This window comes from Cryptomeria japonica, chromosome 1, assembly GCF_030272615.1.
Source record: "Cryptomeria japonica chromosome 1, Sugi_1.0, whole genome shotgun sequence".
In the NCBI taxonomy this organism is placed as follows: domain Eukaryota; kingdom Viridiplantae; phylum Streptophyta; class Pinopsida; order Cupressales; family Cupressaceae; genus Cryptomeria; species Cryptomeria japonica.
This window is the reverse complement of record NC_081405.1, coordinates 639,786,408-639,809,835: the sequence shown is the minus strand read 5'-3', so window position 1 is coordinate 639,809,835 and position 23,428 is coordinate 639,786,408. Positions and strand designations below refer to the sequence as shown.

Genomic DNA, 23,428 nt, shown 5'->3' with positions numbered 1-23,428 from the left:
AAAGTTGTCAATGCAAGTTTTGTTGCAAAAAGTGCATTAAGGGTGATTTGATGTTAGTTGATATTCAAAAGGTGGTTATGGATGTTGGAGGGATGGCAAAACCTATAAATGTCTTTATTTCATCGACCAAGGGTCGGTTGGCTAATGTAATGGTGCATAATCAATGAAATTTTGAACTTTCCCTGCATTTTCTCAAGTTTCCCAGACGTTATAGTCTGTTAACAAGCATTTTTCATTGTGAAATACTTTGTGTGGATACCTGAAACTTATTGGGCATGAAAGAGCAATGAATCCTTGAATTTTGGTTTTTGGTTTCATTCATTTTCATATTGTTTTGAGCAAGTTATCAAAGTTTTTGTAAAAACTGTCACAAACCCTTGCTAGGGTATCCAGTGACATAAAGTAATGTAATTTTTGGTCATCCCATCGTCAAAATCCCATGCCACTGGATGGGATGACCCTTGTAAATGTTTATTTTTATCTTTCCTTCTTTGCAGGCTACCATGCACAAGATGGCATGTGCCAAAGGTGACACAAATCTGAGTTTTTGTGTCTCAGTCTGAAATTGACAGTGAATTGATGGTGTTTGGGTGGTAAGTGTGCAAAGGTTGGACTCCCAAACGTTGGTGAAGGCTTAGAGGGGTGTGAGGGGTTAGTGCAGACCTTATTCAAGACATCGCGGCCCTTGATTGGCCAAAATACTCATCATTTATATGACTGTCCTCAAACTGTGAATATGACTGTCCTAAAGACCTAGTGGACTGAGATTTTGAGAATATGATGTATTGAGTGGGTTTGGTGAGTGGAAGATAATTGGGAAAAGGTGTGTGGGAGTCCTTAGTGACCTTTGAAGGTGTTAGGAAGCCCTAGAGAGAGGAGATGGCTCAGATTATTACGATTGTCCTAAATGTATGTGACTGTCACAGTGAGACAGTATTGCAGCATTAGGTCTTCTTATGACCTTTGGGGTGGATGGGAGGGTGAAGAGTGGTGGTTTGTCCATGTTGAGGAGTCTCCATAGAGTTGTCATGAAATCCCTTGGGTTGGTGTATACCTACTTGGCATTGTAAGTTGAATCTATGGACAATTTGGAGTCCTAATAGGAGATAGGCTTGTGTGAGTAGGGTCTTAAGGGTTTTGTGTGGTCTAGTTGTTGGAGAGTTCCGAACTGGCCTTGAGCAAGTCAAATGAGCCTAGTTATGGATTTTCATGTTTCTAGAGCTTATTCTTGATCTACTATGATTGAAAAGTCTATTAAATGTCACTTCATTGAATGCTATTTAGTAGTATATTAAGGGTTACTTTGTAGATGTTCTTTTGTTGAACTTAAGCCTAAAAGGATGAAAAGCTAATCATATTTTTTTGATTTTAAGTCAGCTATCTCCCCAACTTGGATTGCTAGTGCTCCCTTGTGGGGACTCTTTAAATTCTACTTAAAAACATTGTTCAAATTTACAATCCTTAAGTTTTGACATCATGACCAAGCTCAAAGGAAGACCTAGGCTCTGCTAATTCAACAAAATATGAAATGGCCAGGGCCATTATATTCCTGAATTGTTTCATGATGTTTCTTAGACTGTTTCTAGCCTACAATAAATGACCAGCCAAATTAGTATAAGAATGTTAAAAATATCAAAGACTCAGTGATAGTGATTGCTCTTATCAATGGTTTTTGGGAAATAATTCTCACAATTTATCAGTTGCCAATGCACAAATTTCAATTTTTTTGTTGCGAATTTATATATTTTAACATCATCTTTGTTCAATATTGGAGTTGTTACTCTCAAATGTAAACATTAGGTCCAGTTAGACTAGATAACATTTTGACCCCACCCTTGAGCTGTGATATATTTCAAACTTATTAATTAAAGTGTTCAGTTGACCATTGATCGCAAACAAAGCATTAGATAACTGGTTATTGAACAGTGGATTGCTCTTCTTAACAATCTATATTCCTTGTGGTTGATTTTAATCTTTGTATCAAACGATTGATTGGCTGTTGATGGGAAACAAAAGACTTGTGGATTTTACATTGGATTGCTGTTATTGGCAACTTATGTTAGCAAAGAACTAAAACATAGTTTATTTGCTATTAGATAATATAAACCTTGACTCGATGGAAATGCCTAGTTTGCTTCTAATGCATTATTTTGTATTTATTACTGACTTGTTCTCCATCCCTGCAGATTTTCGTTAAACTTGGCAGCCAATTTCAATTCTTGTATAGTTGTAAATATTACCCATGGCAGAGGAGAATAAATTTCATCCAGCAGCTATGTGCCCTCCATCTTCAATGATCTCTGTGGAGGATGCAGTGAATTTGGTCCTGAGCATTACAAAACGTCTAGAACCAGTCACAGTCCCACTGCATGAGGCATTGGGATTAATTTTAGCTACCGACTTACAGGCTCCAGATCCATTACCACCTTACCCGGCATCTATGAAGGTATGGTACTGACCAAATTGCATTTTGTCTTACCATTCTTTGTATAATAGGTCATTTATTGAATCATTTTTGAAAATCTCTATACTTACAAAGGATTCTATCGGAGGAAATACATGCCATTGTTTTATGCGAACCAATTAATGAGTTCAAATTTCTGGATAATTTAGCAGCCTAAATATTGTTAATATGGCTTATACAAGTCAGCTTTTAATTATCAAGCAATCTTTTCACAGAACCGATTGGTGTGTAGCATGTACAATGTTCTTGCTAAAATAGCACCCTAAATATTGTTAATATATTTTGTGTGATATCTTCCCTTAACTCTCCCTCTCTCTCTGACACACACAAACACACACACGGGCACCCACACACCCCTGCACACAAACATAGTTTCCCAATTACTAATTTGTATGCTATCTTATTTGTCATTACTTCCCAGACATTTTCTTCAGACATTGAATAGAAGCTGAACTGTTGATAAAATAAATTTACATACAGCTACGAAAAATACTGCTCAGCATCAACTGACAGCCTCTACACCCATATCAAACAAGTTATTGTCAATATTCCAGCCCCAGGATTGCTGTGCTTGAGGCTTCATTTCTGCTTCTCTAGATGGGAGATCAAGCTTGGATTTGGGACAAACATCTTTTCCGTTAGGTGCTTCAGAACTTTAATGTGGATTTAAATGGTATACTTGACATGAAACGAATTACACAAATAAAGGAATCAATTTCAGTAAGTTTTGGCACTTAAAATCATTTTCAATAAGTTTTGGCACTGCTGCTTCTACACAAGTGGCAATTTAAAATTTCTGTGATGAATCCTGAACTACCTGACAGTTCCGACTGTGAATAGCTAAGGTTCCATTTGATATCATTTTTGGGAATTTGAAGTGAAATGGCGATTTCGTCTCTTCATTTTTGTGGTTTGATGGAGGGCTGTTTGGCATCTATAAATACAATTGAAGAAGGCAATTGAGTTGGTGGGAGTTATTGAGTGTTGTAAGCATTGAACGTAGGATTCCGATTGTAATGTGAAGCTATGGTTTGACAGAGTATGTATTTTTGGAATCAAGGGCAGATTGCTATCCACACGGTCTTCCCAATTCATGGTACTTGCCTAACTACTAATAAGAGTTGGTAGAAGTGCATGCTCCTAACACAAGTTGTTTTTTTCTCCAGATTGAGATTTTCCAGGATAAAATTCCATGTGTCCATTTTCTTTTCTATAGAATTATTCTTCTCTATCTGTCATTTATTTCATAGATAAGTAGCACAGTCCTTTTAAGTTGGTTTTTAATTTCTATAAGCTTGAAATTGATGAGCGCATGGACCAGTTTTGGCATCAGAGCAGATTATGAACCCTTGAGATTTGTAGAGCTTCACCACCATTTAATGGTAAGGGGTTGTCATTTGCAGCTAACATTGGAAGTTGTAAAGGTAAGTGACTGCCATTGAGAGATTATGATAAGGACACCAAGGAAACTTTAATCCTCATTGCAGGTTTAAAAGTGTGATAGAGCACCACTACTTCCTAACTCCTGGACGTTAGCTTGGTGTGAGAGTATTTTAGTTACAAGGACACAAGTTTTAGATATGGAGGAAGAAATTCTCCTATATTTCTAGTGTAATTTTCGGGGGACCAAAAGCTCCTCTAAGAAGGGAGGTATGACCTGAAATAGATCATACAAATTAAATGAATCACTTTTAGTAAATTTTGTCACTATGATATCATTGAAAACCTGAAGAAAAATCACCATTTATACACAAGCAGCAATTTCAAATCTGGTTTGATGGTTCTGGAAACACCCCAGTGGTTTGTCATCACGAGTTTGTGAAAAGTGGTGGTTCCACCTAATGTCATTCTTTGAGAATTTGAAGCAAACTAGTGCCTTTGTCTCTTCATTTTCTTGTTTTGGCAACTATTACTTGAAATTGCAACCTTTGTTGAAGCTAGTTTAGCATTCTAGTGACACAATGGCAATGATCTCTAGGTGTGGGACCCTCGTAGTTGATCAAACCTCCATAGAAGGCTGGTTCTTTTACTAAACATAGATGCATGTGTTGGTCCAACCCAACATAGATCAAACCTACAAACTAATCCTACTCTACTCATTTCCCAGGGAAAAGAGATAAAAGGAATGCAAAAAAGGAAAAAGAGGTGATGTGTTGAGTTTTAAGTGAGTTTTCTCCTTGCTCATAACAGCATAAAGGACCAACAAAACCACCTAAACTCACAAAGGTCCCCATTCGGTAGCTCCTATAGCCAGATATGGAGGTAGGGGATTCAGCAGTCATTAGGAGGGAGGAGGGAATCCATGATAGTTTGTGCAGCTATTGTTACGCAACATATATCTATAGAAATGTAGCAAAACTCATTCAAACATGAAGGTAAGAAGATTTAACACAGCATATTAGAACTGAGAAGAGGTGAAACAAAGTGATTTTATTTATTCAAAGGCATGGAGCATGTTTACAATAATAGAGTTGCAGAGCACACAAGTCTCTAAAGAGAAATTGAGACGGAACCTCCTTGAAATGAAAAAAAATCTCTATATATCATTTTGTAGTTTGTCCTTAGAAAAGAAAACATGTAAACTTGTGTGAGGGCCTTGGAAATTTGCTATCCTTCGCATTTGTAGGCAGTTGTCATGTCTTTTCAGAGTCTTAATCATTTCGAAACTTAAATTCATCATGAATTGTGTGCTTTGCATTCCCAAGGAGTATGGAAGACCATTTTCTATTTGTAGGCATCTTTGGCATTAATGCCATTCAGAAAAGGAGTGACGAGTTTTTGGGAAAACAAACACAAGTAGTTAGGTGAGTCAATGCACTTAGCGCCACCGCATTTGACACTCAAAACCTTTTATTGCCCCCGGAACAATATGCAAGTGCTAATATTCTTATCGCAAGTCCCTATAGTTACATATCGGCCATGGCATTAGAATCTGCAAAACCTCTGACAAAGATAGGGCGAGTTGATAGAGTATCGAGCCACTCCTTACTATTAGACCATTGGAACTTGCCTTACGTGTTTGCCACAAGGATGAGAGCATACAATCCTTCAATGTCCTAACAAAAAACCTCATTGTTCTTGTTTTGTCAGACTATTGGGCCATTGAGATCCCTTTGATTTCCATACCTATTGGGGGGGGGGGAGACATTTGGTAATGACGGATGAGACAAGCTAAAATTCTGATTCTTAGAAACATTACAGAGAAATTAGTGGAGTTTCGGGCTTTCAGGGATGTATGGAAAGAGATGCTGGAATAAGGAATTGTTGAAAGTCCAAAAGACTTAGACGGATTTCGGAGTGGACCAAGGGAAATGTCGAGGAATTAGACTTGATGAAAAAGCACAATCAGGGCTTTCAGGGATGTATGGAAAGAGATGCTGGAATAAGGAATTGTTGAAAGTCCAAAAGACTTAGACGGATTTCGGAGTGGACCAAGGGAAATGTCGAGGAATTAGACTTGATGAAAAAGCACAATCAGGGTGACAAATTTGAAAGGCACAATTGTATGAGAAGTTTTGAAATCTCGAAATTTGACTTGTAGGGAAAGGCATGCTTGGGATGATGGGATGTTGGAAAGTTAGACTTTGGGGGAAGGGACAATTGAAATGACAAGTCCAACAGGGATGGATGGATGGAGAAGTTTGAAAGTTCAACAAAAAAAGGACTTAGGCTTTTGAAGGCTTTTGGGCGTTGGGGCTCAAGAATGACAAAGGAGTGGTATCAATGTAAGGTGAACACCAATAGTTTAGGCATAATTAAATTTTGAAATTCGGGGATTGGAGATACCAAGGGAGAGTTATGCATGGAAAGGAAATCCCACCAATTTGAAAAGGTCAATAAACTTAACACTTGGGCAAAATTAACCTTTGGACTTTATAGATTGGGATTGCTTTAAGGGGGCATGAGTGTAAGGGAAACCCTAACTATCTAAAAAGGTTGATAAATTAAACACAGTCACTTTTACAATGATCCTTGGCAAGGCTGTGAGAGCGATAGGGAAGGTAAGCTAGGATGGATGCTGTTGTGAGGTATTCACACATCGCCCTATTGCAAATGGGGACCCCCACTTTTTTCCTGCTTTTTAGGATAGTGTTAGAGTCCTTAACTATTAGCCTTTGCGTTGAAGAGGCATTGATAAAGAAATCCTTAATCAAGTCTAATCAACAACGTAGGTGTTTCCTTGATCATTCGGGTGACTTATATATGTTGTAGTGAGAGGTGACTTCTAGAGGCAAAATTTAACTAAGTATGCCAAAATTTCAAGTGCCCCTCTCCCAGAGCGAATTTCACTCTTGTTGCCTCAAGTCGAAGGAGAAATCATATTCAAGGTGATTTTTGAGGTCTTATAGTATATGGAGGCATAAACTGAGGTATTCAACCCAAAGTGCGTTTTCAAGCTACTTCAAGTGCTCAAGGTTGAGGGCGAAAAACTTCAAATGCTCCTCTTGAGGAGCGAAATTCACTTCAAATGCCCTTAGTTGAGAGCCCAATTGTTCCTAGAATGCCTTATGAGCCTAGTTTCAACAAGCTTGAATGAATAGAATGAAGGAGGGTGAGCAAGAAAACACTAAGTGTCAAGTTTCAATCCACTTCGGGTGCATGAATTTTGGAGCGAACTTCATGTGCATCCACTTTGGAGCGGACTTCACTTCATGTGCATCCACTTTGGAGCAAACTTCACTTCATGTGCATCCACTTTGGAGCGGACTTCACTTCATGTGCATCCCTTATGGAGCGAACTTCATGTGCATTGGTTTAGGAACGAACTTCGTGTGCATGAACCTTGGAGCGAATTTGCCTCATTTGTCCAAGAGAATATGTGAGATTGCTGATAAGATCATTGCCTTGAGCCAATTTGATGCTTAGAAAGAACAATTTTTAGTTAAGATGATGAAAAGCGAGATTTGAGAGTGACTTCAGATGCATGTGATTTGGAGCGAACTTTACGTGCACACCATCTGGAGCGAACTTCATGTGCAAGGCAATTGGAGCGAACTTCATGTGCAAGGCAATTGGAGCGAACTTCATGTGCATGAACCTTTGAGCGAATTTGCTTCATTTGCTCAAGATAAGATGCAAAACTGCTTATAGATCATTCCCTTGAACTGATTTGACGTCTTCACATGCTTAGAAAAGAACAATTTTGGATTTGAGATGATGAAGGGCAAGTTAGAGGGTTACTTCAAGTGCATCCACCTTGGAGCGAACTTCATGTGCACCCATCTTGGAGCGAACTTCATGTGCACCATTCCTAGAGCGAACTTCAAGTGCTCCACTTTAGGTGCGAAATTGCTTGTAGAGCCCTCTTCCAAGTTAATTTGATGCCTCCACCTGCATGAAGGATAAAGTATTAAAACTTGAAGTGATGAAGGGCAGAATTGGACTAGGTTTGAGGGAACTTCAATTGCTTCTTCATGAGAGCGGATTCTCTCTAAATTCTCTTATCAGACCTGTAAACCACATAAAATTAGAAATTATGTCAAATTAAGAGATTATAGAGGTTATATATCATGTGTGTTTGATGCTCAATTGTTTGTTTTGCAAGAGATGAAGAAAGAAATCAAGGAGATCAGGTTGGAGGAGGATCAAAACAAGTCTCTCAAGGAACAAATTTCAACATCAAGATCAAGATACAAGGAAGGTATCCTCAAGGGAACTTCATAAATAAGCACGAGAAGGTGATTACACAAGAAGCAGTCACTTACACAAGGACATGATCCACAACACCAACAACATGAAGGGAGTCACGGAGAAGGAATTCCAAAGTAGAGAAGCAGTGGTGACATCGAGAGTTCATTCCAAGGCAACATCAATACTTCAAAACTAAGAGGAAGTCAAAATCTATACCTTGCACCTCCAGGATTGAAGTATTCAAGAGGATAGTTTCAGAAGAGTTAATCAAAGTTAGAAGATCATCATCATCACCGTTGAAGCTGGATAATGTTGAGTATAAAGAAATATTCCTTCATGAAGATCTACCAAGTCTACAAGTGCAAGTTGGAGTGGCATCTTAGTCATCATCCCAACCAATCAAAGAAGTTCCACATCAACACATCTGGATTTAATGAACCAAGCTCGCCCATAATGGCACAAACTTCGAGGCACCTACCCCTATTATCTATTGGTCGTGTCAAAATGTTGTAATTATTTCATTGGCCAGAATTGAGTTTGTTGTAACAAACCCTAATTAGGGTTTTGATTGTAAAATCTTGGCCGTTGATGGAGATTCAATCCTGGCCACTCATTGTAATGAGCTTACTATATAAAGCTCAAGCTCTTCTTTTGTAAAGAATAATAGTAATATAATAGTTAGTGAATAGAGTAGTGAATAATGAATAGAGCTAAGATGGTAGCTAGATTAGAATAGAAGTTAGATTAGGAGAAGGCAAAGATTGTTGTCAAACCTTGTTGTAATGAGCAATTGATTTCATTGAAGTTATGGTGAATTTGAATTGTTACTTCAACAACTTGCATGGTCTTTACTTCTCAATTTTCTTTCATGTTGATTAGATTGAATGGAGGAATTTGTTGAATGCATCTATGTGGAATCAGTTTAGTCCATACTACTAGCCTCTTGCTGATTGTAAGTGTGCCTTGTGTGGTCAACTGGAATCATATGAGCTTAACTTCAATTGTTATACATCCATTGTTTATGCATTAGCTTGAATGGTAATCAATGTTTGATGATGATTTGAACATCTCCAAATTGCACCTTAGAAGATTGCACTGAGCTTGTGTCAAATCGTTCAATTTGATGGTGAGACCTTGCCCAGTAGGATTCCATCTAATCATTCACCTATCTTCTTACATTCTATGTCTTAGAATAGACTCTCTCAACCCTTTCCTTTTGTCCTTTTTTCAATCGAAGCTAGTTTAGGACAAAAAGCATCACAAGATTGCAACATTAGATGATCGAGTTCTAGCGATTCAAGCATTCGATAATTCAACGTAAGTCCCCTTGTGATTCCAGCATAATCACATCAAACCATTGAGCTTATCCACACGTCGTTACCCGACATACCAGAACCTTGGAGTTATCTCAAGTGATCCGTAAGCTAATCTTCAACATTTGAGTAACTTTGTTCAAGAGAGGATAAGATACTTTTAGGTATTTTATTCTGTGTTCGCATGTGCATGAAAAACTCATGAACAAAATTGGTGCTAGAAGGAGGGCTGTGCATTTGAACGCCGGATCTTGTCAAGGCACATCACATTTGAAGAAATTATCTTAAGGCTTTTCACCACCCTCGACGCTCAACAAAATTAGCGCTAGAAGGAGGGTGAACATTGAATTGTATATCAAAGAGTTTTCATCCGAGTTGAGACATAACAAGTGGAGAATCTACCTCAAATCTCTCAGACTCGCATCGTCCTCTTCGCGCTCAACATAATTGAAGCAGAAGAAAGGCATGATTGTGGATACATGAATGAAGCAGTTGATGCTGGAGCTTATCAAGTCATACTTTGAAGTAGTCGCCAACAAAATTTGCACAAGAAAAGAGGGTGATCGCTAAATTATCAGTTGAACTTACAAAAGACAGTAAGCACTTCGTGCAGTTGGAACCAGTTGAGCTTTCAAGCTAAATTTGAGATTTGCAAGATCTCTCTTATTCCAAAAATCCTATAAAAGTAAAAAAACAAAAAAATAAAAATAAAAATAAAAAAATCAAAAAATCAAAAAGAGAGATTTCTCAAATGGAGCGACAACAACAGTTTCATGATGAGCAACAAGTTGATATTCCTCAACTTTGGTGGAGATTGAATGCATAGCTTTACCCACTCCGTTTGTTTGAGTTTGCAAGGTCAGGTGTAATATCCCCCTTAATTTTTTCCCAAATTATTTCCACAATTACATTCAACACAACACTTGTTATGGTTAGGAAATGAAAACCAAATGCCGCTGAAAGTAACCCTCGACTTTTTGATCACCGAGAGCCCAATTTGGGAGGGTGAGAGCATACGGTAGCAGGGGATTGTTAGATGTAAAATTGCTGAAAAAGTACTGATTACAATAATGGGTGGCAAGCTAGCCCCTTCCACTTTCCAGCGGGAATAGAAAACTAGAAAGCTTGGCGGTAAACTAGCCAAGGAGAACAATGACAAAACCTAGCACGAATCACTCTACTGCAATATTTCTACGGGAGGACTGAACACTTACAACAAGCTCAACTCAACCGCTTATGCAGTGGGAGGACCATTACAAACAAAATATCACTCTACCGCTTATGCAGCGGGAGGACAAAACTACAAAAAATTCAAAATAGGCGGCTAAGCCAGCCTCTTCCACTTTTCTGCGGGGATTTGCTTTACAAACTAGAAATGGCTGTTAGTACTACTATCCAGCCTTACAAATAAGAGAAGCAATGCATAGGAAGGAGAGATTAAGCTGTCCAATACTGCTGAAATAATTCCAAACTTATCACAATTGACAAACTCAAACCCACCCACAAAGAAATAACGCACCAATAACCACGAAACTGAGATTACAATCTGCTGTCCGCATAACACGCAGAAAACAGCCACTACCAAATTCACTAATATGCTCATAACTCACCTAAAACAACTCAAAATGACACAAAACGAAAGCAAATGAAAACCATAATTGAGGCTATGCAACAAGAATTCCAAACTTGCACCGTGAACACCAGAAATAGCTGGCACACAACCCAAGGCAGCCTAGGAATGGTACGACCAGCAGCAGAAATACGATATGCAACCAAAAATCAGCAAGCACACCAAAAGAAACACCAAGGTAGAAGAATGATTGCCCTCCAAATACGCTTCCAATGAGCTATTACCCAAAATAATCGATTGCACAGGCAGGGAGATACGATCGAATCTTCGCTTCAGCCACACCAAAATATAGCAACACTGAAATCCACACCACACTGAAAACCACACCACACAGGAAATCTGAAAATGCACATTGAAATCGAACCACACATTCAAGAGATCCAATCACAGCTAGGAGTGATGTCTCACACTCGAAGTCTGTCAAAAACCCTAGGAGGTATTCACCCTTGAAGATTGTCTTGACTCAACCCGACAGCATAACGGTGTAAAATGTTCTGAGGTACCAAATGAGAAGCCCAACACTCTCATTTATAGATTTTGAGGGCTCAAAGTCAAATTCAAATTCAAATGGCGCCAAATTCCCCTTCTTTCACTTTCATTTCATTTCATGACACCCTGCCCCTTAAATCGAACTTTTGGAGATAATTTAAGGTGTATAAAATAATAATAATACATTTGAACTTTGACGCCCCATCTGTTGGCGGTAATATTGTACGGGAATAAAACAGTAGTTAATTAGGTAGTACTTTACTTTGTTAGTGAGGTAACCGAGGGATGGTAGTTATGGGTGCAACGGTTGCCCCTCACATCCCCTCGGTACCTTTATATACCATGGACGGTAACTTGTAAGGACATGATTATGAATGGAATAGTATCTCTTATATTTGCTTGATCCTATTTGGTATCTATGGCATTATTGTTTTGCATTGAGTATTCTATCTGTATGTTCTAAACTGTTCACCCAGAGGGTAAACATCTGGCATCGTTGCTGGGGACCAAATCTGGGTCACCCGCGTGACAGGCAGGAATACTCACCACTATTCTATCTGTATGTTCTAAACTGTTCACCCAGAGGGTAAACATTTGGCGCCGTTGCCGAAATTTATCCGGAGGACGGGAGTATACTACATGGCACACGGATAATGGGACAACCATTGGCCGAAGGGATGAGTAGTAACCTGAATGAAGAACCTGACGAACTATTCGAGGGAGAACTAGCACTCACGAAAGATTTCTCCTGCATCCTCCAGGTGGCGATTGAAACACATGTACAAAGGGAAGCCACCACCGAGGATGTTCCAGAGGATGCTGTGGAGTGCGCTTGGTGTAAGCCCGGCGGTAAATCGGTTGATGAGCAATTTGCCCAACCTTCTGGCACAGGCATTTTTGGCTCTCCAAAACCACAAGGAAGAGACCTATTGGGAGAATCGACGCCAGCAAATCCATGGGAGTTTCACGAGCGCCAAGAGAAGGAGCGCAACGAAACCGACCGAGGGGTGAATAATCCCTGAATGTGTACGGTCGAAGGAGAATAAAACAAGAACACCCCCATTGTAGTAACATACATTGTATACCAGGGATGAATTAATAAAAGTGTTCCTTTCAATATGACGCCTTGTTCTATTGCATAAGGAGAATTTAGAATTAATGTCCAATCTGCTAAATAAGGACAAAAATAAGAAGGAATACATAGGGGACTCTAAAGCCGCCCAACGAGCATTAATTCTCGAACAACAAGTAGAACGAAGAAGAAGATTCAAAAGGATTGCCGAGGAAGGAAGCGGCGGAAATGACAGCAATGGCTCTGGCGAGGGCCAAGTTTCCACACTAATAGAAACCACCAAGAAACGGTTGGGGGACCTTTCCCTAACATTGGAGGAGATCGTTGACGGGAGTACGGTAGAGCCGTACACGCCATACAGAGGTGTCGAGACTAGGAGGGAAGACGAGACAGAGACCGAGAACAGAGAGGCTGAGGATACTGGTGCGACTAAAGGTGTCGGGAGGACACAAGGTCACGGTAGTAGAAGCAATCTGTTCGAGGCAGGCTCATCACACCTTGGTAGTCAGAGCAACTTGGTGGGACCCAACGGACCAAATCTTGGCGGAGTACCTTCGGGAGGACCAGTGTCTGGAGGAGGAGTTCCTGGAGGGTCAAATTCGAGTTCCGGAGGGCAGACCAGGCCGCTGCCAAGAAACGTAATGGCGAATTGGCAAAAATTGCCAAAGTTCACTGGAGAGGGGAAAGAAGACCTCGTATGGCATTGCCGTACATGTGAAACAATTTGGTCGGCCAATGGCGTGGCCGATAGGGTAGAATGGGTCGTGTAATTCCCCGCCACCCTACGAGGTGTAGCCATCGATTGGTACTCGGATGCTGACAAAACCCAATTGACAACTTGGGATGAATTGCACAAAGCCTTCCAAAAGGAGTTTCGACTCCTCAGAGATGATAATTAAACCGTAGCAGAAATCTTGAGTACCAAGTAAGGGAAAAGTGAGACCATCTGAGCATATAGTGGACGCCTCAAGGAATTGTTGGGAAGAATGGATAACTAGCCCGACGATGGGTTGAAGAAAAGGTGGTTTGTGGAGGGCTTAAAATCGTCACTCAGAAGGAAAATGAAAATTGTACCCCCCACATCCTACGACGATGCCTATAACCGGGCAATGGACCTGGAGAGTGAAGGGAAGACATCCAGGAAAAAGAAGGATAGATCCTCTGGAGAGGAGGACTCCGACGGAAGTAGTAGTGACGAGGGGTCGAGTAAAAAGGTGCAAGCCCTTCAAAAGGATATGCATCGCATGATGAAGGAATTCAAGAGCATGAAGGGAAGCACCAACAAAAATGAGGAAGTATGGTGCGCAGAATGTAAGGAGGAAGGTCACACAAAAGGCCTTTTGCAATATTTGCCAAGTGTCGGGACACTCTACCAAAGAATGTCCCTACAACATGAAGACATGTGGGAACCAAGTGCTCTTCACCCAAGAGCAGCCGCCAGCGACAGCAGGCACATTGCAGCCTCAAGCTAACACCACGACATCATCTGGTGGTTACAAAGGTAACCAAAGGGGAGGAAGAGGTAACAACAATAATAGCAATAATCGGAGTTGAATGCAGTATGATGCCAAGGGACGACTGATGATTCAGTGTCGGGCATGCAACCAGTGAGGACACTTTGTGCGGGATTGCCAGAAAGAGGAGGCACCCCAGCACTTGTGTAGATGGTGTGGTCCTAGAGACCATGATGAGACAAATTGCCCCAAGCTAGGGGTTAACCTCCTCAACATTGAGAAGACTGGTGAGAAAGAAGTACTGGCAATCACCCGTGCTCAGACCAAAAAGGCCACTTATCCCGACCCCTGTACGGAGAAGGAGAGATTATAGGAGGCAAAAGCCAACATTGAGCGTGAAATGACGGCCGAACGACGGAACAAAGAGGTGGTGAGTACATCATCCCGTACTGAAGCCGAAAATAACATAATTGGGGGAGTACTGCAGATGGAGGTGCCGATAAGGGTGAAAGACCTTCTAGACACAATGCCACAGCTGAGAACCGCCATTTTTAGTTCCATACAAGCCACTGCGCAGGCACCTTCGGGTGCGACACAGGTGGAAGTTCCGGTTAGCCCCTCGACTGACCCAATGTTGTTGGCCTTAAATAATGGTCGACATCTTGCAGTAGTAGAGATGAGAATTCTCAAGGCTATCCTCAAAGACACCATCGTGGACGGAGGTTCGGGGGTGAATGTGCTGCCGGAGGATACGTGGAAGAAGCTCGAGAAGCCAACACTATGGCCACCCACATTCAACTTGGTAGGTATAGACTAGCACGACATCAAGCCACTCGGCACCCTGATGGCCCAGCTGGTGACCATCGACACACAACCCTTCCTACTAGATTTTGTGGTAATCCCATTCAAGAAGGGGTATGACGCCATGTTAGGGAGAGGGTGGCTGGTTACAGCAAAGGTGAACCACGACTGGAAGAAGAACACCCTTTCCATGGAGAAAAGGGGGCGAAAGTACAACATTGATCTGAGGACCAAGGTTGTTGGTGAGGAACTTGCGTCATCTGACTCGGATTTGGAGGATTCAAACAAATGGGAGTGGGACTCCTATGAAGGTAAAGACGAGAGGGAACCAAACAACGAAGGAGTGCTTGAACTCGGTGGATGCTCAGAAGATGACACTTCCTCATTGAATGGACTCTTCCACTGGCAAATGGAAGACTATGAAGTGTTTCACCCTACTTGTCACATGCTGCAGATTGAGGACGAGCCAGGTGAGAAGGAGTTCCCGCTAGAGTACACGGAGTATAAGGAGGGAGACGCCAAAGTAAATGATGTTCCGACTTACGAATTTTCAAAGGATAGACCAATGTGGTACGAAGACCCCACCATGAAGGAGACAAACTTAGGAGACACTGCCAACCCCTGAAATATCTGGGTAGGCGACGATTGGAGCCTAGTATTGAAGGCCGCAGTATTCAAAATCTTCATGGAATACAAGGACGTATTCGCTTGGTCCTACAAGGATCTAAAGGGGGTCCCGCCAGAGATGTGCGTCCATCGGATACCATTGGTCCCGGGAGCCCAATCGGTACGAAAGAGGCCATACCGAATGAATAAGAACTATGCTGCCAAAGTGAACGAAGAGATTGAACGGATGCTAGAGGGCGACATCATATTTCGGGTGGAGACAAGCGAGTGGGTCTCGCCAATTGTGATCTCACTGAAGGAGGCCAACCAGATCCGCATCTGCGTGGATTTTCGGTGCCTCAACGTAGTCACCATCAAGGATCCGTTTTCTATACCTTTCACAGACAACATCCTCGAGGAGGTGGCCGACCATGAAATGTACTCATTTCTGGATGACTTTTCAGGATAAAACCAAATTTCAATAGCTGAGGAGGACAAGTTGAAGACCACCTTTGTGGTGGAAGACGGAGTCTATGTGTACAACCGAATGCCGTTTGGGTTGTGCAATGCTCCCATGACCTTCCAAAGGATAGTCCTTCACATCTTCGATAAGATGTCTGTGGGAATTTTAAAGCCTTTTTGGATGACTGGTCGATTTTCAGTAGCGAAGACGCTCACTTGGTGGCGCTAAGAGAGTGCATGGAGAGATGCCTAAGGGCCAGGCTCACCTTAAATCCACGGAAATGCAGATTTATGGTACCACAAGGAAAGTTGATGGGCCATATCGTTTGTAAAGTTGGACTGAAAACTGACCCGGATAAGGTATGTATGGGTAATTGTAGAAATGGAGTCACCCATTGATGTGACGGGAGTCAAGTCCTTCTTGGGACACATTGGATACTACCGGAAGTTCATTAAGAACTTTGCCCAACTTTCTTTCCCACTAGACAAACTGACAAGGAAGGGCGAACCGTACATATGGGAATCGACACAAGGGGAAGCATTCGGGGAACTCAAGAGGAGACTGGTGGCAACACCCATTCTGGCCTATCCAAACTGGGACCGAGAATTCCACATACACGTGGATGCCTTGAACTATGCCAGTGGGGGCTACACTGGCACAAGAAGGGGCACACGGGTTGGATCACCCCATCTATTTGGCCAGTCGGTTGATGTCGAAAGCCGAGAACTATAGTACCACCGAGGGGGAAGCCCTCGGAATGGTCTACGTCATACAAAAAATTCGACACTACTTGCTGGCGACACCCTTCACTTTCTATGTGGACCACCAGGCTTTGATATACCTGGTAAACAAACCCATCATCCAAGGCAGGATAAGCAAGAGGCTACTGCTCCTTCGGGAGTTCACGTTCACAATAATTGTACGGTTAGGCAAGAGCCATGTCATTGCCGACTAGTTATCTCGGATTAGGTTCGGAGAGTCGCCAGAGGGGGTGAATGACGACTTTCCAGATGCTCACCTATTCAAGATCGCAATACTGCCACCATGGTATACTGCCATCCGGGAATATCTTTCCACCTCCGTATTCCCCCAAGGTATGCCACCGAGAGAACGAAGAAAACTCGTGTTGAGAAGCCGCACGTTTCAGTTGATTAATGGATTGTTGTATAAAATGGGACCCGACCAGGTGTTACGTAGGTGTGTGATGGAGGAAGAGGTGCCAAGCGTTCTGAGGGAGGCACATGAGGGGCCAGCGGGAGGCCATATGGGACCAGACACTATGGCAAGAAAGGTGTTGCTAGTAGGCATGTGGTGGCCCACATTGTATAACGATGCCAGAGAATGGGTAGTAGGTTGTGATACGTGTCAAAGAGCAGGGAAGCCACTGAAAAGGGATTTCATGCCCCTCAACCCTTCGCATGCTCAAGAACTATTCGAGCGTTGGGGGTTGGATTTTATTGGGCCACTCAAGGTCAGCCGCGCCAGGAGGTGTCGCTACATTGTGGTAGCCACAGAATATTTAACCAAGTGGGTTGAAGCGCGGGCCCTGCTTGACAACTCGGCCGTAAGTACAACAAGGTTCATTTATGAGCAAATCATTACACGGTATGGTATCCCTATGCAGTTGACCGGCGACAGGGGTGGACATTTTGTGAACCACGTTATTAAACTCCTCACTACTAAATTTAAAATTTTTCATTCATTGTCTAGCCCCTATTATCCGCGAGCCAATGGGCAGGCCGAGGCTACCAACAAGATTCTTGTGGGGGTAATTTACAAGTCTTGCGGTGTCGAGGGAGACGACTGGGAAGAAAAATTACCTTTGGTCTTGTGGGCCTACCGCACAACCTACAAGGTGACCACCGGCCAGACTCCGTTCCAACTCATGTACGGGCATGAAGCTATTGTGCCAGTGGAATTCATGGTGCCAAGCCTCCGCATTGCAATCGAGAACAGACTGGGGGACATGGTGAGCCTGAGGGAGAGATTATATGTCTTGAACAAGCTGGACGAGAAAAGAATGATGGCCCAGTGGGCTACGGAGGCAGCCCAACAAAGGAGGAAGTTGTGGCACGAAAAGCACTTGAAACGAATGAGGTTTTCTCCAGGATAACTGGTACCGAAATATAATGGGCGTAATGAGATTAAATCAGGCAAATTCAAGGTACGATGGTTAGGACCATATAAAGTCCGCGAGGTGGTAGAGAACGGGGTAGTGAAGTTGTGGACACTGGATGGACGGGAGGTTGCAGGCAGCACCAATGGGTCGAAATTAAATCTGTATCACGAGCAGAGGCAATCGACCGACCCCGAATCCTCCCGAAGAAATAATAATTAAAAAACAAAAAAAGTACGGCAGGCAACCGTACGGAAAAGGAAAAAAAAAGAAAAAAGTTAAATAAAAAATAACAAAAAGAAAAAAGAAAAAAAAGAGAAATCGCCGAATCAACCGTACGGTCAATACCGTATGACGGAAAAAGGAGGCACTGTACGGATGAGACACCATACGGTATAAAGCACCATACGGAGAGAAAAAAAAAGAAAAAAAGGGGGAGCGAAACCACCCATAACCGAACGGAAGCATTTTGGTCGCACGGTATATACCGTACGCGGAAGGTATAAGAAACAAAAACGAAAGTCACCGTACAACGAAGGAAAAGGAGACCCATACGACATTCTATGGTATTTGCCCGTTGTTTAGGAAGACACTGTACGGTAATCAAAATAAAACGCAGTGAACAGCAATTCCGTACGGTCTATGTACGACGGACACAACAAATTTCGGTGGAGAAAGATTGTGTGGTGGCGCAGAAGCATTTAAAACAAAAAAGTTTCGAGGGGTAGCATCTGGAGGAAAGGTCCCACGTTGGAGGAAAATAGGCACGTGCAGAAGCTTGTTATTCTAACCCTAATTTTTTAATATTAAAGAGGGCACAAAAGACAAAGGCAGAATTATTTAATGGATGCCAGCGGTGGAAAAAATTGGCAAAAGCAGTTACGACAGTTACCTGCTACAGTGTCGTCAACCTCTGGGAACAAGAAAGCTGTTTAGATTCTACCTTCGGGTGTGAAGGTGAGGGGCGGCATGGCTGACAATAGCAAAAGTAAAGGGAAAAAGGTGCAACCCAAAGTGCAGCAGCAGATGGCAGCAAAGAATGATGTGACGATGGACACCATTACCTTCGAGGGTTTGACTGGAACAAATTGTAGGAAATGGTGGAACGAGACCTCGCATGATGACCCTATGAAGACACAACTACGACTTGCACAGTATAGTGGGCCATCCAGATGCCCATTTTTTGCATTAAGGACTTTGAGGTGGTGCTGCGGGCCATGATTGGTGCCTATGACCCACACAGGTGGCAGTCCGTATTTGACTACAAGCACCAACAAATTACAGTGTCCTTCGCTTCGACAGAATTTACAAGAGTTTTTGGTATTTCGGGGGTGCAAGGAAAGAAAGTGGACAAGGGGCAGAAAATATCCCCAGATTTAAAAGATAAACTTCTCAAGCTCATGTGTCGCGACGACCTCACACAAACAGAACTTGATAGTCTCCAGCATGCAAGCAAAGGAAGAGGTCTGAAGAACTCGTTCCTAAGCGAGGGGATATGGCGGTGCCTTGTGGATGTATTGAAGAGCCGCTTGATGGGAGCGAGTAGGGCTTCAAATATTGCCATGGCACGGGTGGTGCTGGTGAATGGCATCCGTAATGGCGTAGTATATGACTAGGCATCAGTACTAGCAGATAGGATGGAGGAATTCATGACCCTCCAGCACAGGACCTTCTACATGCCCTACCATGCGATTGGACTCTTCCTGGATGCGTTACGCCTTCGGGGCTCACCGGACGCACATCACTTGGCACCACAAGGCCGTGTACACCCTTGGTAGCCCCTTATATTTTATTGGATTCACTTGGATACCATGGCACCGAGCGGAGATACACACTTAGGCAAGAAACGGAAGCAACGGGTGGTGGTGTCTGAGTCGAAGTCTGCGACTAGTGACCCGAGTGAGGAGGCAGATGACTCCAATGATACGACCACTGAGAGTAGTTTCAGAATGGTGGGTAGAGGCGAACAACAGGTAGAGGAGGAGATGGGGGCAACATATTTTGCAGTAGCGCACATAGCCACACCTCCACCTCTCATAGTTGGGCCAGCAACAGCCACACGACCCTCAGATGAGTTATCTAAGTAGATGGTCTCAACAAGTACCACTCGGTCTCTCCCTGGTGCGACAGTATTGGCCGTGCCGGTTCCTGGTTTTGGGCAGGGCCGGACACCCGTGATTATGGTCCCCCCACAGGCAGTCGCGACATTGGTAGCCTTACTAGAGCATCACGTGGTCGACGACAGGAGTCTCACGGCAGCAGTAGAGGTTGGGGACAGTAGCGGGAAGGTGGATAGGGAGGCCATACGAGTAGAGCAACTTGGAGGGAGTGGTACGCCTTTCAGATGGATATGCCTTCCAAGATGGACATGAGTGCGTGGCTGAGTCGGTACAAAATGACGCCACTAGCACCAGTTGGAGTAGCAGTCCTTTCCCCATGGCGTGAGCCGAGCCCGCACGAGATTGTGGACCTGGTCGGAGATAGTTCACCAGAGACAGCACAGATCGTGCAGAGCGACCACTCACCCATTCGTGAGTTGGTGCTGAGTCCCACACAAGAGGAGGAGTTGATCTCGAGCCCCTCGCATGACGAGCCATTCCAGAGTCCTCACAGAGATGGTGTCTTAGCATCTCCGTGAGTGGAGGGCGATAGGAAATTGGAGCAGTTCCTTGCTGATATGGCTGTGGAAGCCTGTCGGATGGTAGCCTCTGCGTGGTCTCAGGGAGATACTCGGATAGATGAGGAGTTGGAGCAGCTACTCGGGTTTATGAGGGGAAGGTGCACAACACACTTTGCGCAGTTTTTTGAGTCTGGTGGATGGCCTGCTACAGAAACCTTACCGATGTTGGAGAATTGGGGCCTCTGCGAGCAGGTTGGCGAGACCGGTAGATAGTCCTTGTTGCGGAGGATAGAGCAGGTTTTCCGGGAGACCTACTATAAGTTGCGGGGGACGTAGTATATCGCTGAGAGTACCGAGACCCAACGCCAGGAGACTGTGTTGGCACGAGACGAGTTGGCTGCTCGACTCCAGCAGGTGGAGGAGTCGCACAGAGAGCAATTGGCTCGGGAGAAGGCCTCATGGGATGCAGAGCGCGCTACCTTAGACGCAGTGTTAGCCGAGGAGAGGTTGGCGAAGGGTGCCTTGGAGGTACAGTTGGCAGAAGCCCGTGAGGACAGGGCTATGTTGGAGACTCGCCTGGGTAGTGCCTTGGAGATGGTAGAGCAAAAAGATAAAGAGGTCTTGGAGGCGACACTGATGGTGAAAACAGCGATGGAGCACCAGATGGTTGCGGAGCGGGACCTCAAGCTTTGGACTGAGCAGGTCTATGAGTACGGGCTCGCTTGGCAGCCGCACCCCGCGCGTCGGCACCCTCCTCACCAGGGACGCTTCCTCCACCCCATTCTCAGTCCTGAATTTTCTGTTGTTAATCATCGCATTTTGTTTTCAGTCGGAGATGACCTTGTTTTTTTTGGGGGATGATGTTGGCCGCAATATTGTACGGCAATATTGTTAGGAAGGTAACCGAGGGATGGTAGTTACAGGTGCGACGGTTGCCCCTCGCATCCCCTCGGTACCTTTATATACCATGGACGGTAACTTGTAAGGACATGATTATGAATGGAATACTATCTCTTATATTTGCTTGATCTTATTTGATATCTATGGTATTATTGTTTTGCATTGAGCATTCTATCTGTATGTTCTAAACTGTTCACCCAGAGGGTAAACACCATCTCCATGTCTCCTAGTTGCACTTTTTTGAAGGACACCAAGTTATAAAATAATAACATTATAAAACATAAAATATACTAATCCTTGGCGCCATTTGACTTAGGAAATTAAAAAAAATAATACTTTTCCCTTCCTAAGTCATCCAACCAAATATTAAACCCTCATGCTAAGGTATTAATATATTAAAAATACCTTCTCCTCAAATACTGATTATTGCAAAAATGAGCCAGAGACTGAAGTGCTGGAAATCACCCAAAACTGAACTGAGTTGGAGCTCTGAACTGAATTGCTAAAAATAGTCATCTGAGTGAATACAGGATCCTACCAAAATTATATTGCCAGTGAGCTGACCTGCAGATGCCCTGCCAGAAATGGCACTACCAAAAATAATACTTACTATAAATAGCATACTGCTAAAAATAGTAAGTGTTTCCAAAGTGATTTTTACTACATTCTGGGTAGTTGCCAAACTTACTAAAAATAGTAAGTCCCGAAAAGGTCCTCAGACTGGTTTGCATGTTATACCATCGCAAAGCTCTCAGAAAACCTAGAAAAACCCAGAGAACTCAACTGCTTCTGCCTCCACTTACTAAAACTAGTAATTCGGTCAAACTCCATAACTTGCTATGCATGTACCCTCACTGCGAAGCTTTATGAAAACCCAAAAGGAATCCAGAATCAGAACTGTAAAATTCCAACATGCAAGCCTTCAAAATTGCAGAAACATCCTCCTAGAGGTAGGAAACCCTAATTTCTGCTTCCGACTAGCCTACAGGTCTCCGGAATAGGCTAACAGTCAATTAAGATGATTACTGCTGAGAAGGGGACATTACATCAGGGCAGTGTAGAATCCATGAGACTATTGAACATGATGTGATGCATTTCTTAACATAATTATCAAGGATGGAATCGACAGCGCAAGGAAAGATCTTCTTTTGGGATGTTCCTAGGCCAAAAGTTGAAGAAAGCAATTTTAGTGTCCCAGAGAGCAAAGATCCTCTTTCAAGTTTCTTATGGATGATTGAAAATCAACTTGTCTTAAATGGTGAAATGCAGTTAGAAAGCATATTGCTACCATTGTGGTGTAGGATTCACAATGCACCTCACTCTGAATTTACTTGCTCAGTATGCGAAATGGCTATCAACCAAGTCAGATATCAGTTTGGAATGCCAGTCTTATCTAAGGAAGAGTGCATCGCGAATAGATCTTGGAGTGCATATCTTGCAATTGAATTTAGAAGAACATATGAACAAGGCATTGCTACATCTCCAGACAATGATACAAGTCGGTTGCAAGCCGAAAACACAAATCAACTTGATGATCAATGTATTGTAGTGAGTAGGTCACCATGCCTTGCACCTGAAGGATACAATGGAATGAAAGTTGAAGAAACGATTAAGAATGCTCAAGTACTGACAAGTGGTGATTAAAGTGTTGAACAAGCAATCAGGGAAGAAGATGACTCATTCCTTGAAGAATTTTCATTCACACTACAAAAGGAGATTATTGAGAATGAGATACAAGAAGTTTCAAATAGTAGCCTTGAAGGAGACAACCATATAGAGATGTTGAATGAAGAAATGCAAATCATCATAAGCAAACCCAAATATGAAGAACAATTTGAGGGGGCGCTCAAAGATGTCATCACCATCATA

At 42.9% G+C, this 23,428-nt stretch overlaps 1 protein-coding gene across 1 annotated transcript in view; it reads left to right on the top strand.

Moving 5' to 3' along the window:
- Positions 1–23,428, top strand: part of LOC131042433 (molybdopterin biosynthesis protein CNX1) — a 202,917-nt gene that overhangs the window by 26,074 nt on the left and 153,415 nt on the right. The window contains exon 2 of the mRNA XM_057975702.2: positions 2,187–2,446. Coding sequence (XP_057831685.2) covers positions 2,243–2,446 — 204 coding nt within the window. The 5' untranslated portion in view covers positions 2,187–2,242. The remainder of the gene's footprint in view (positions 1–2,186; positions 2,447–23,428) is intronic.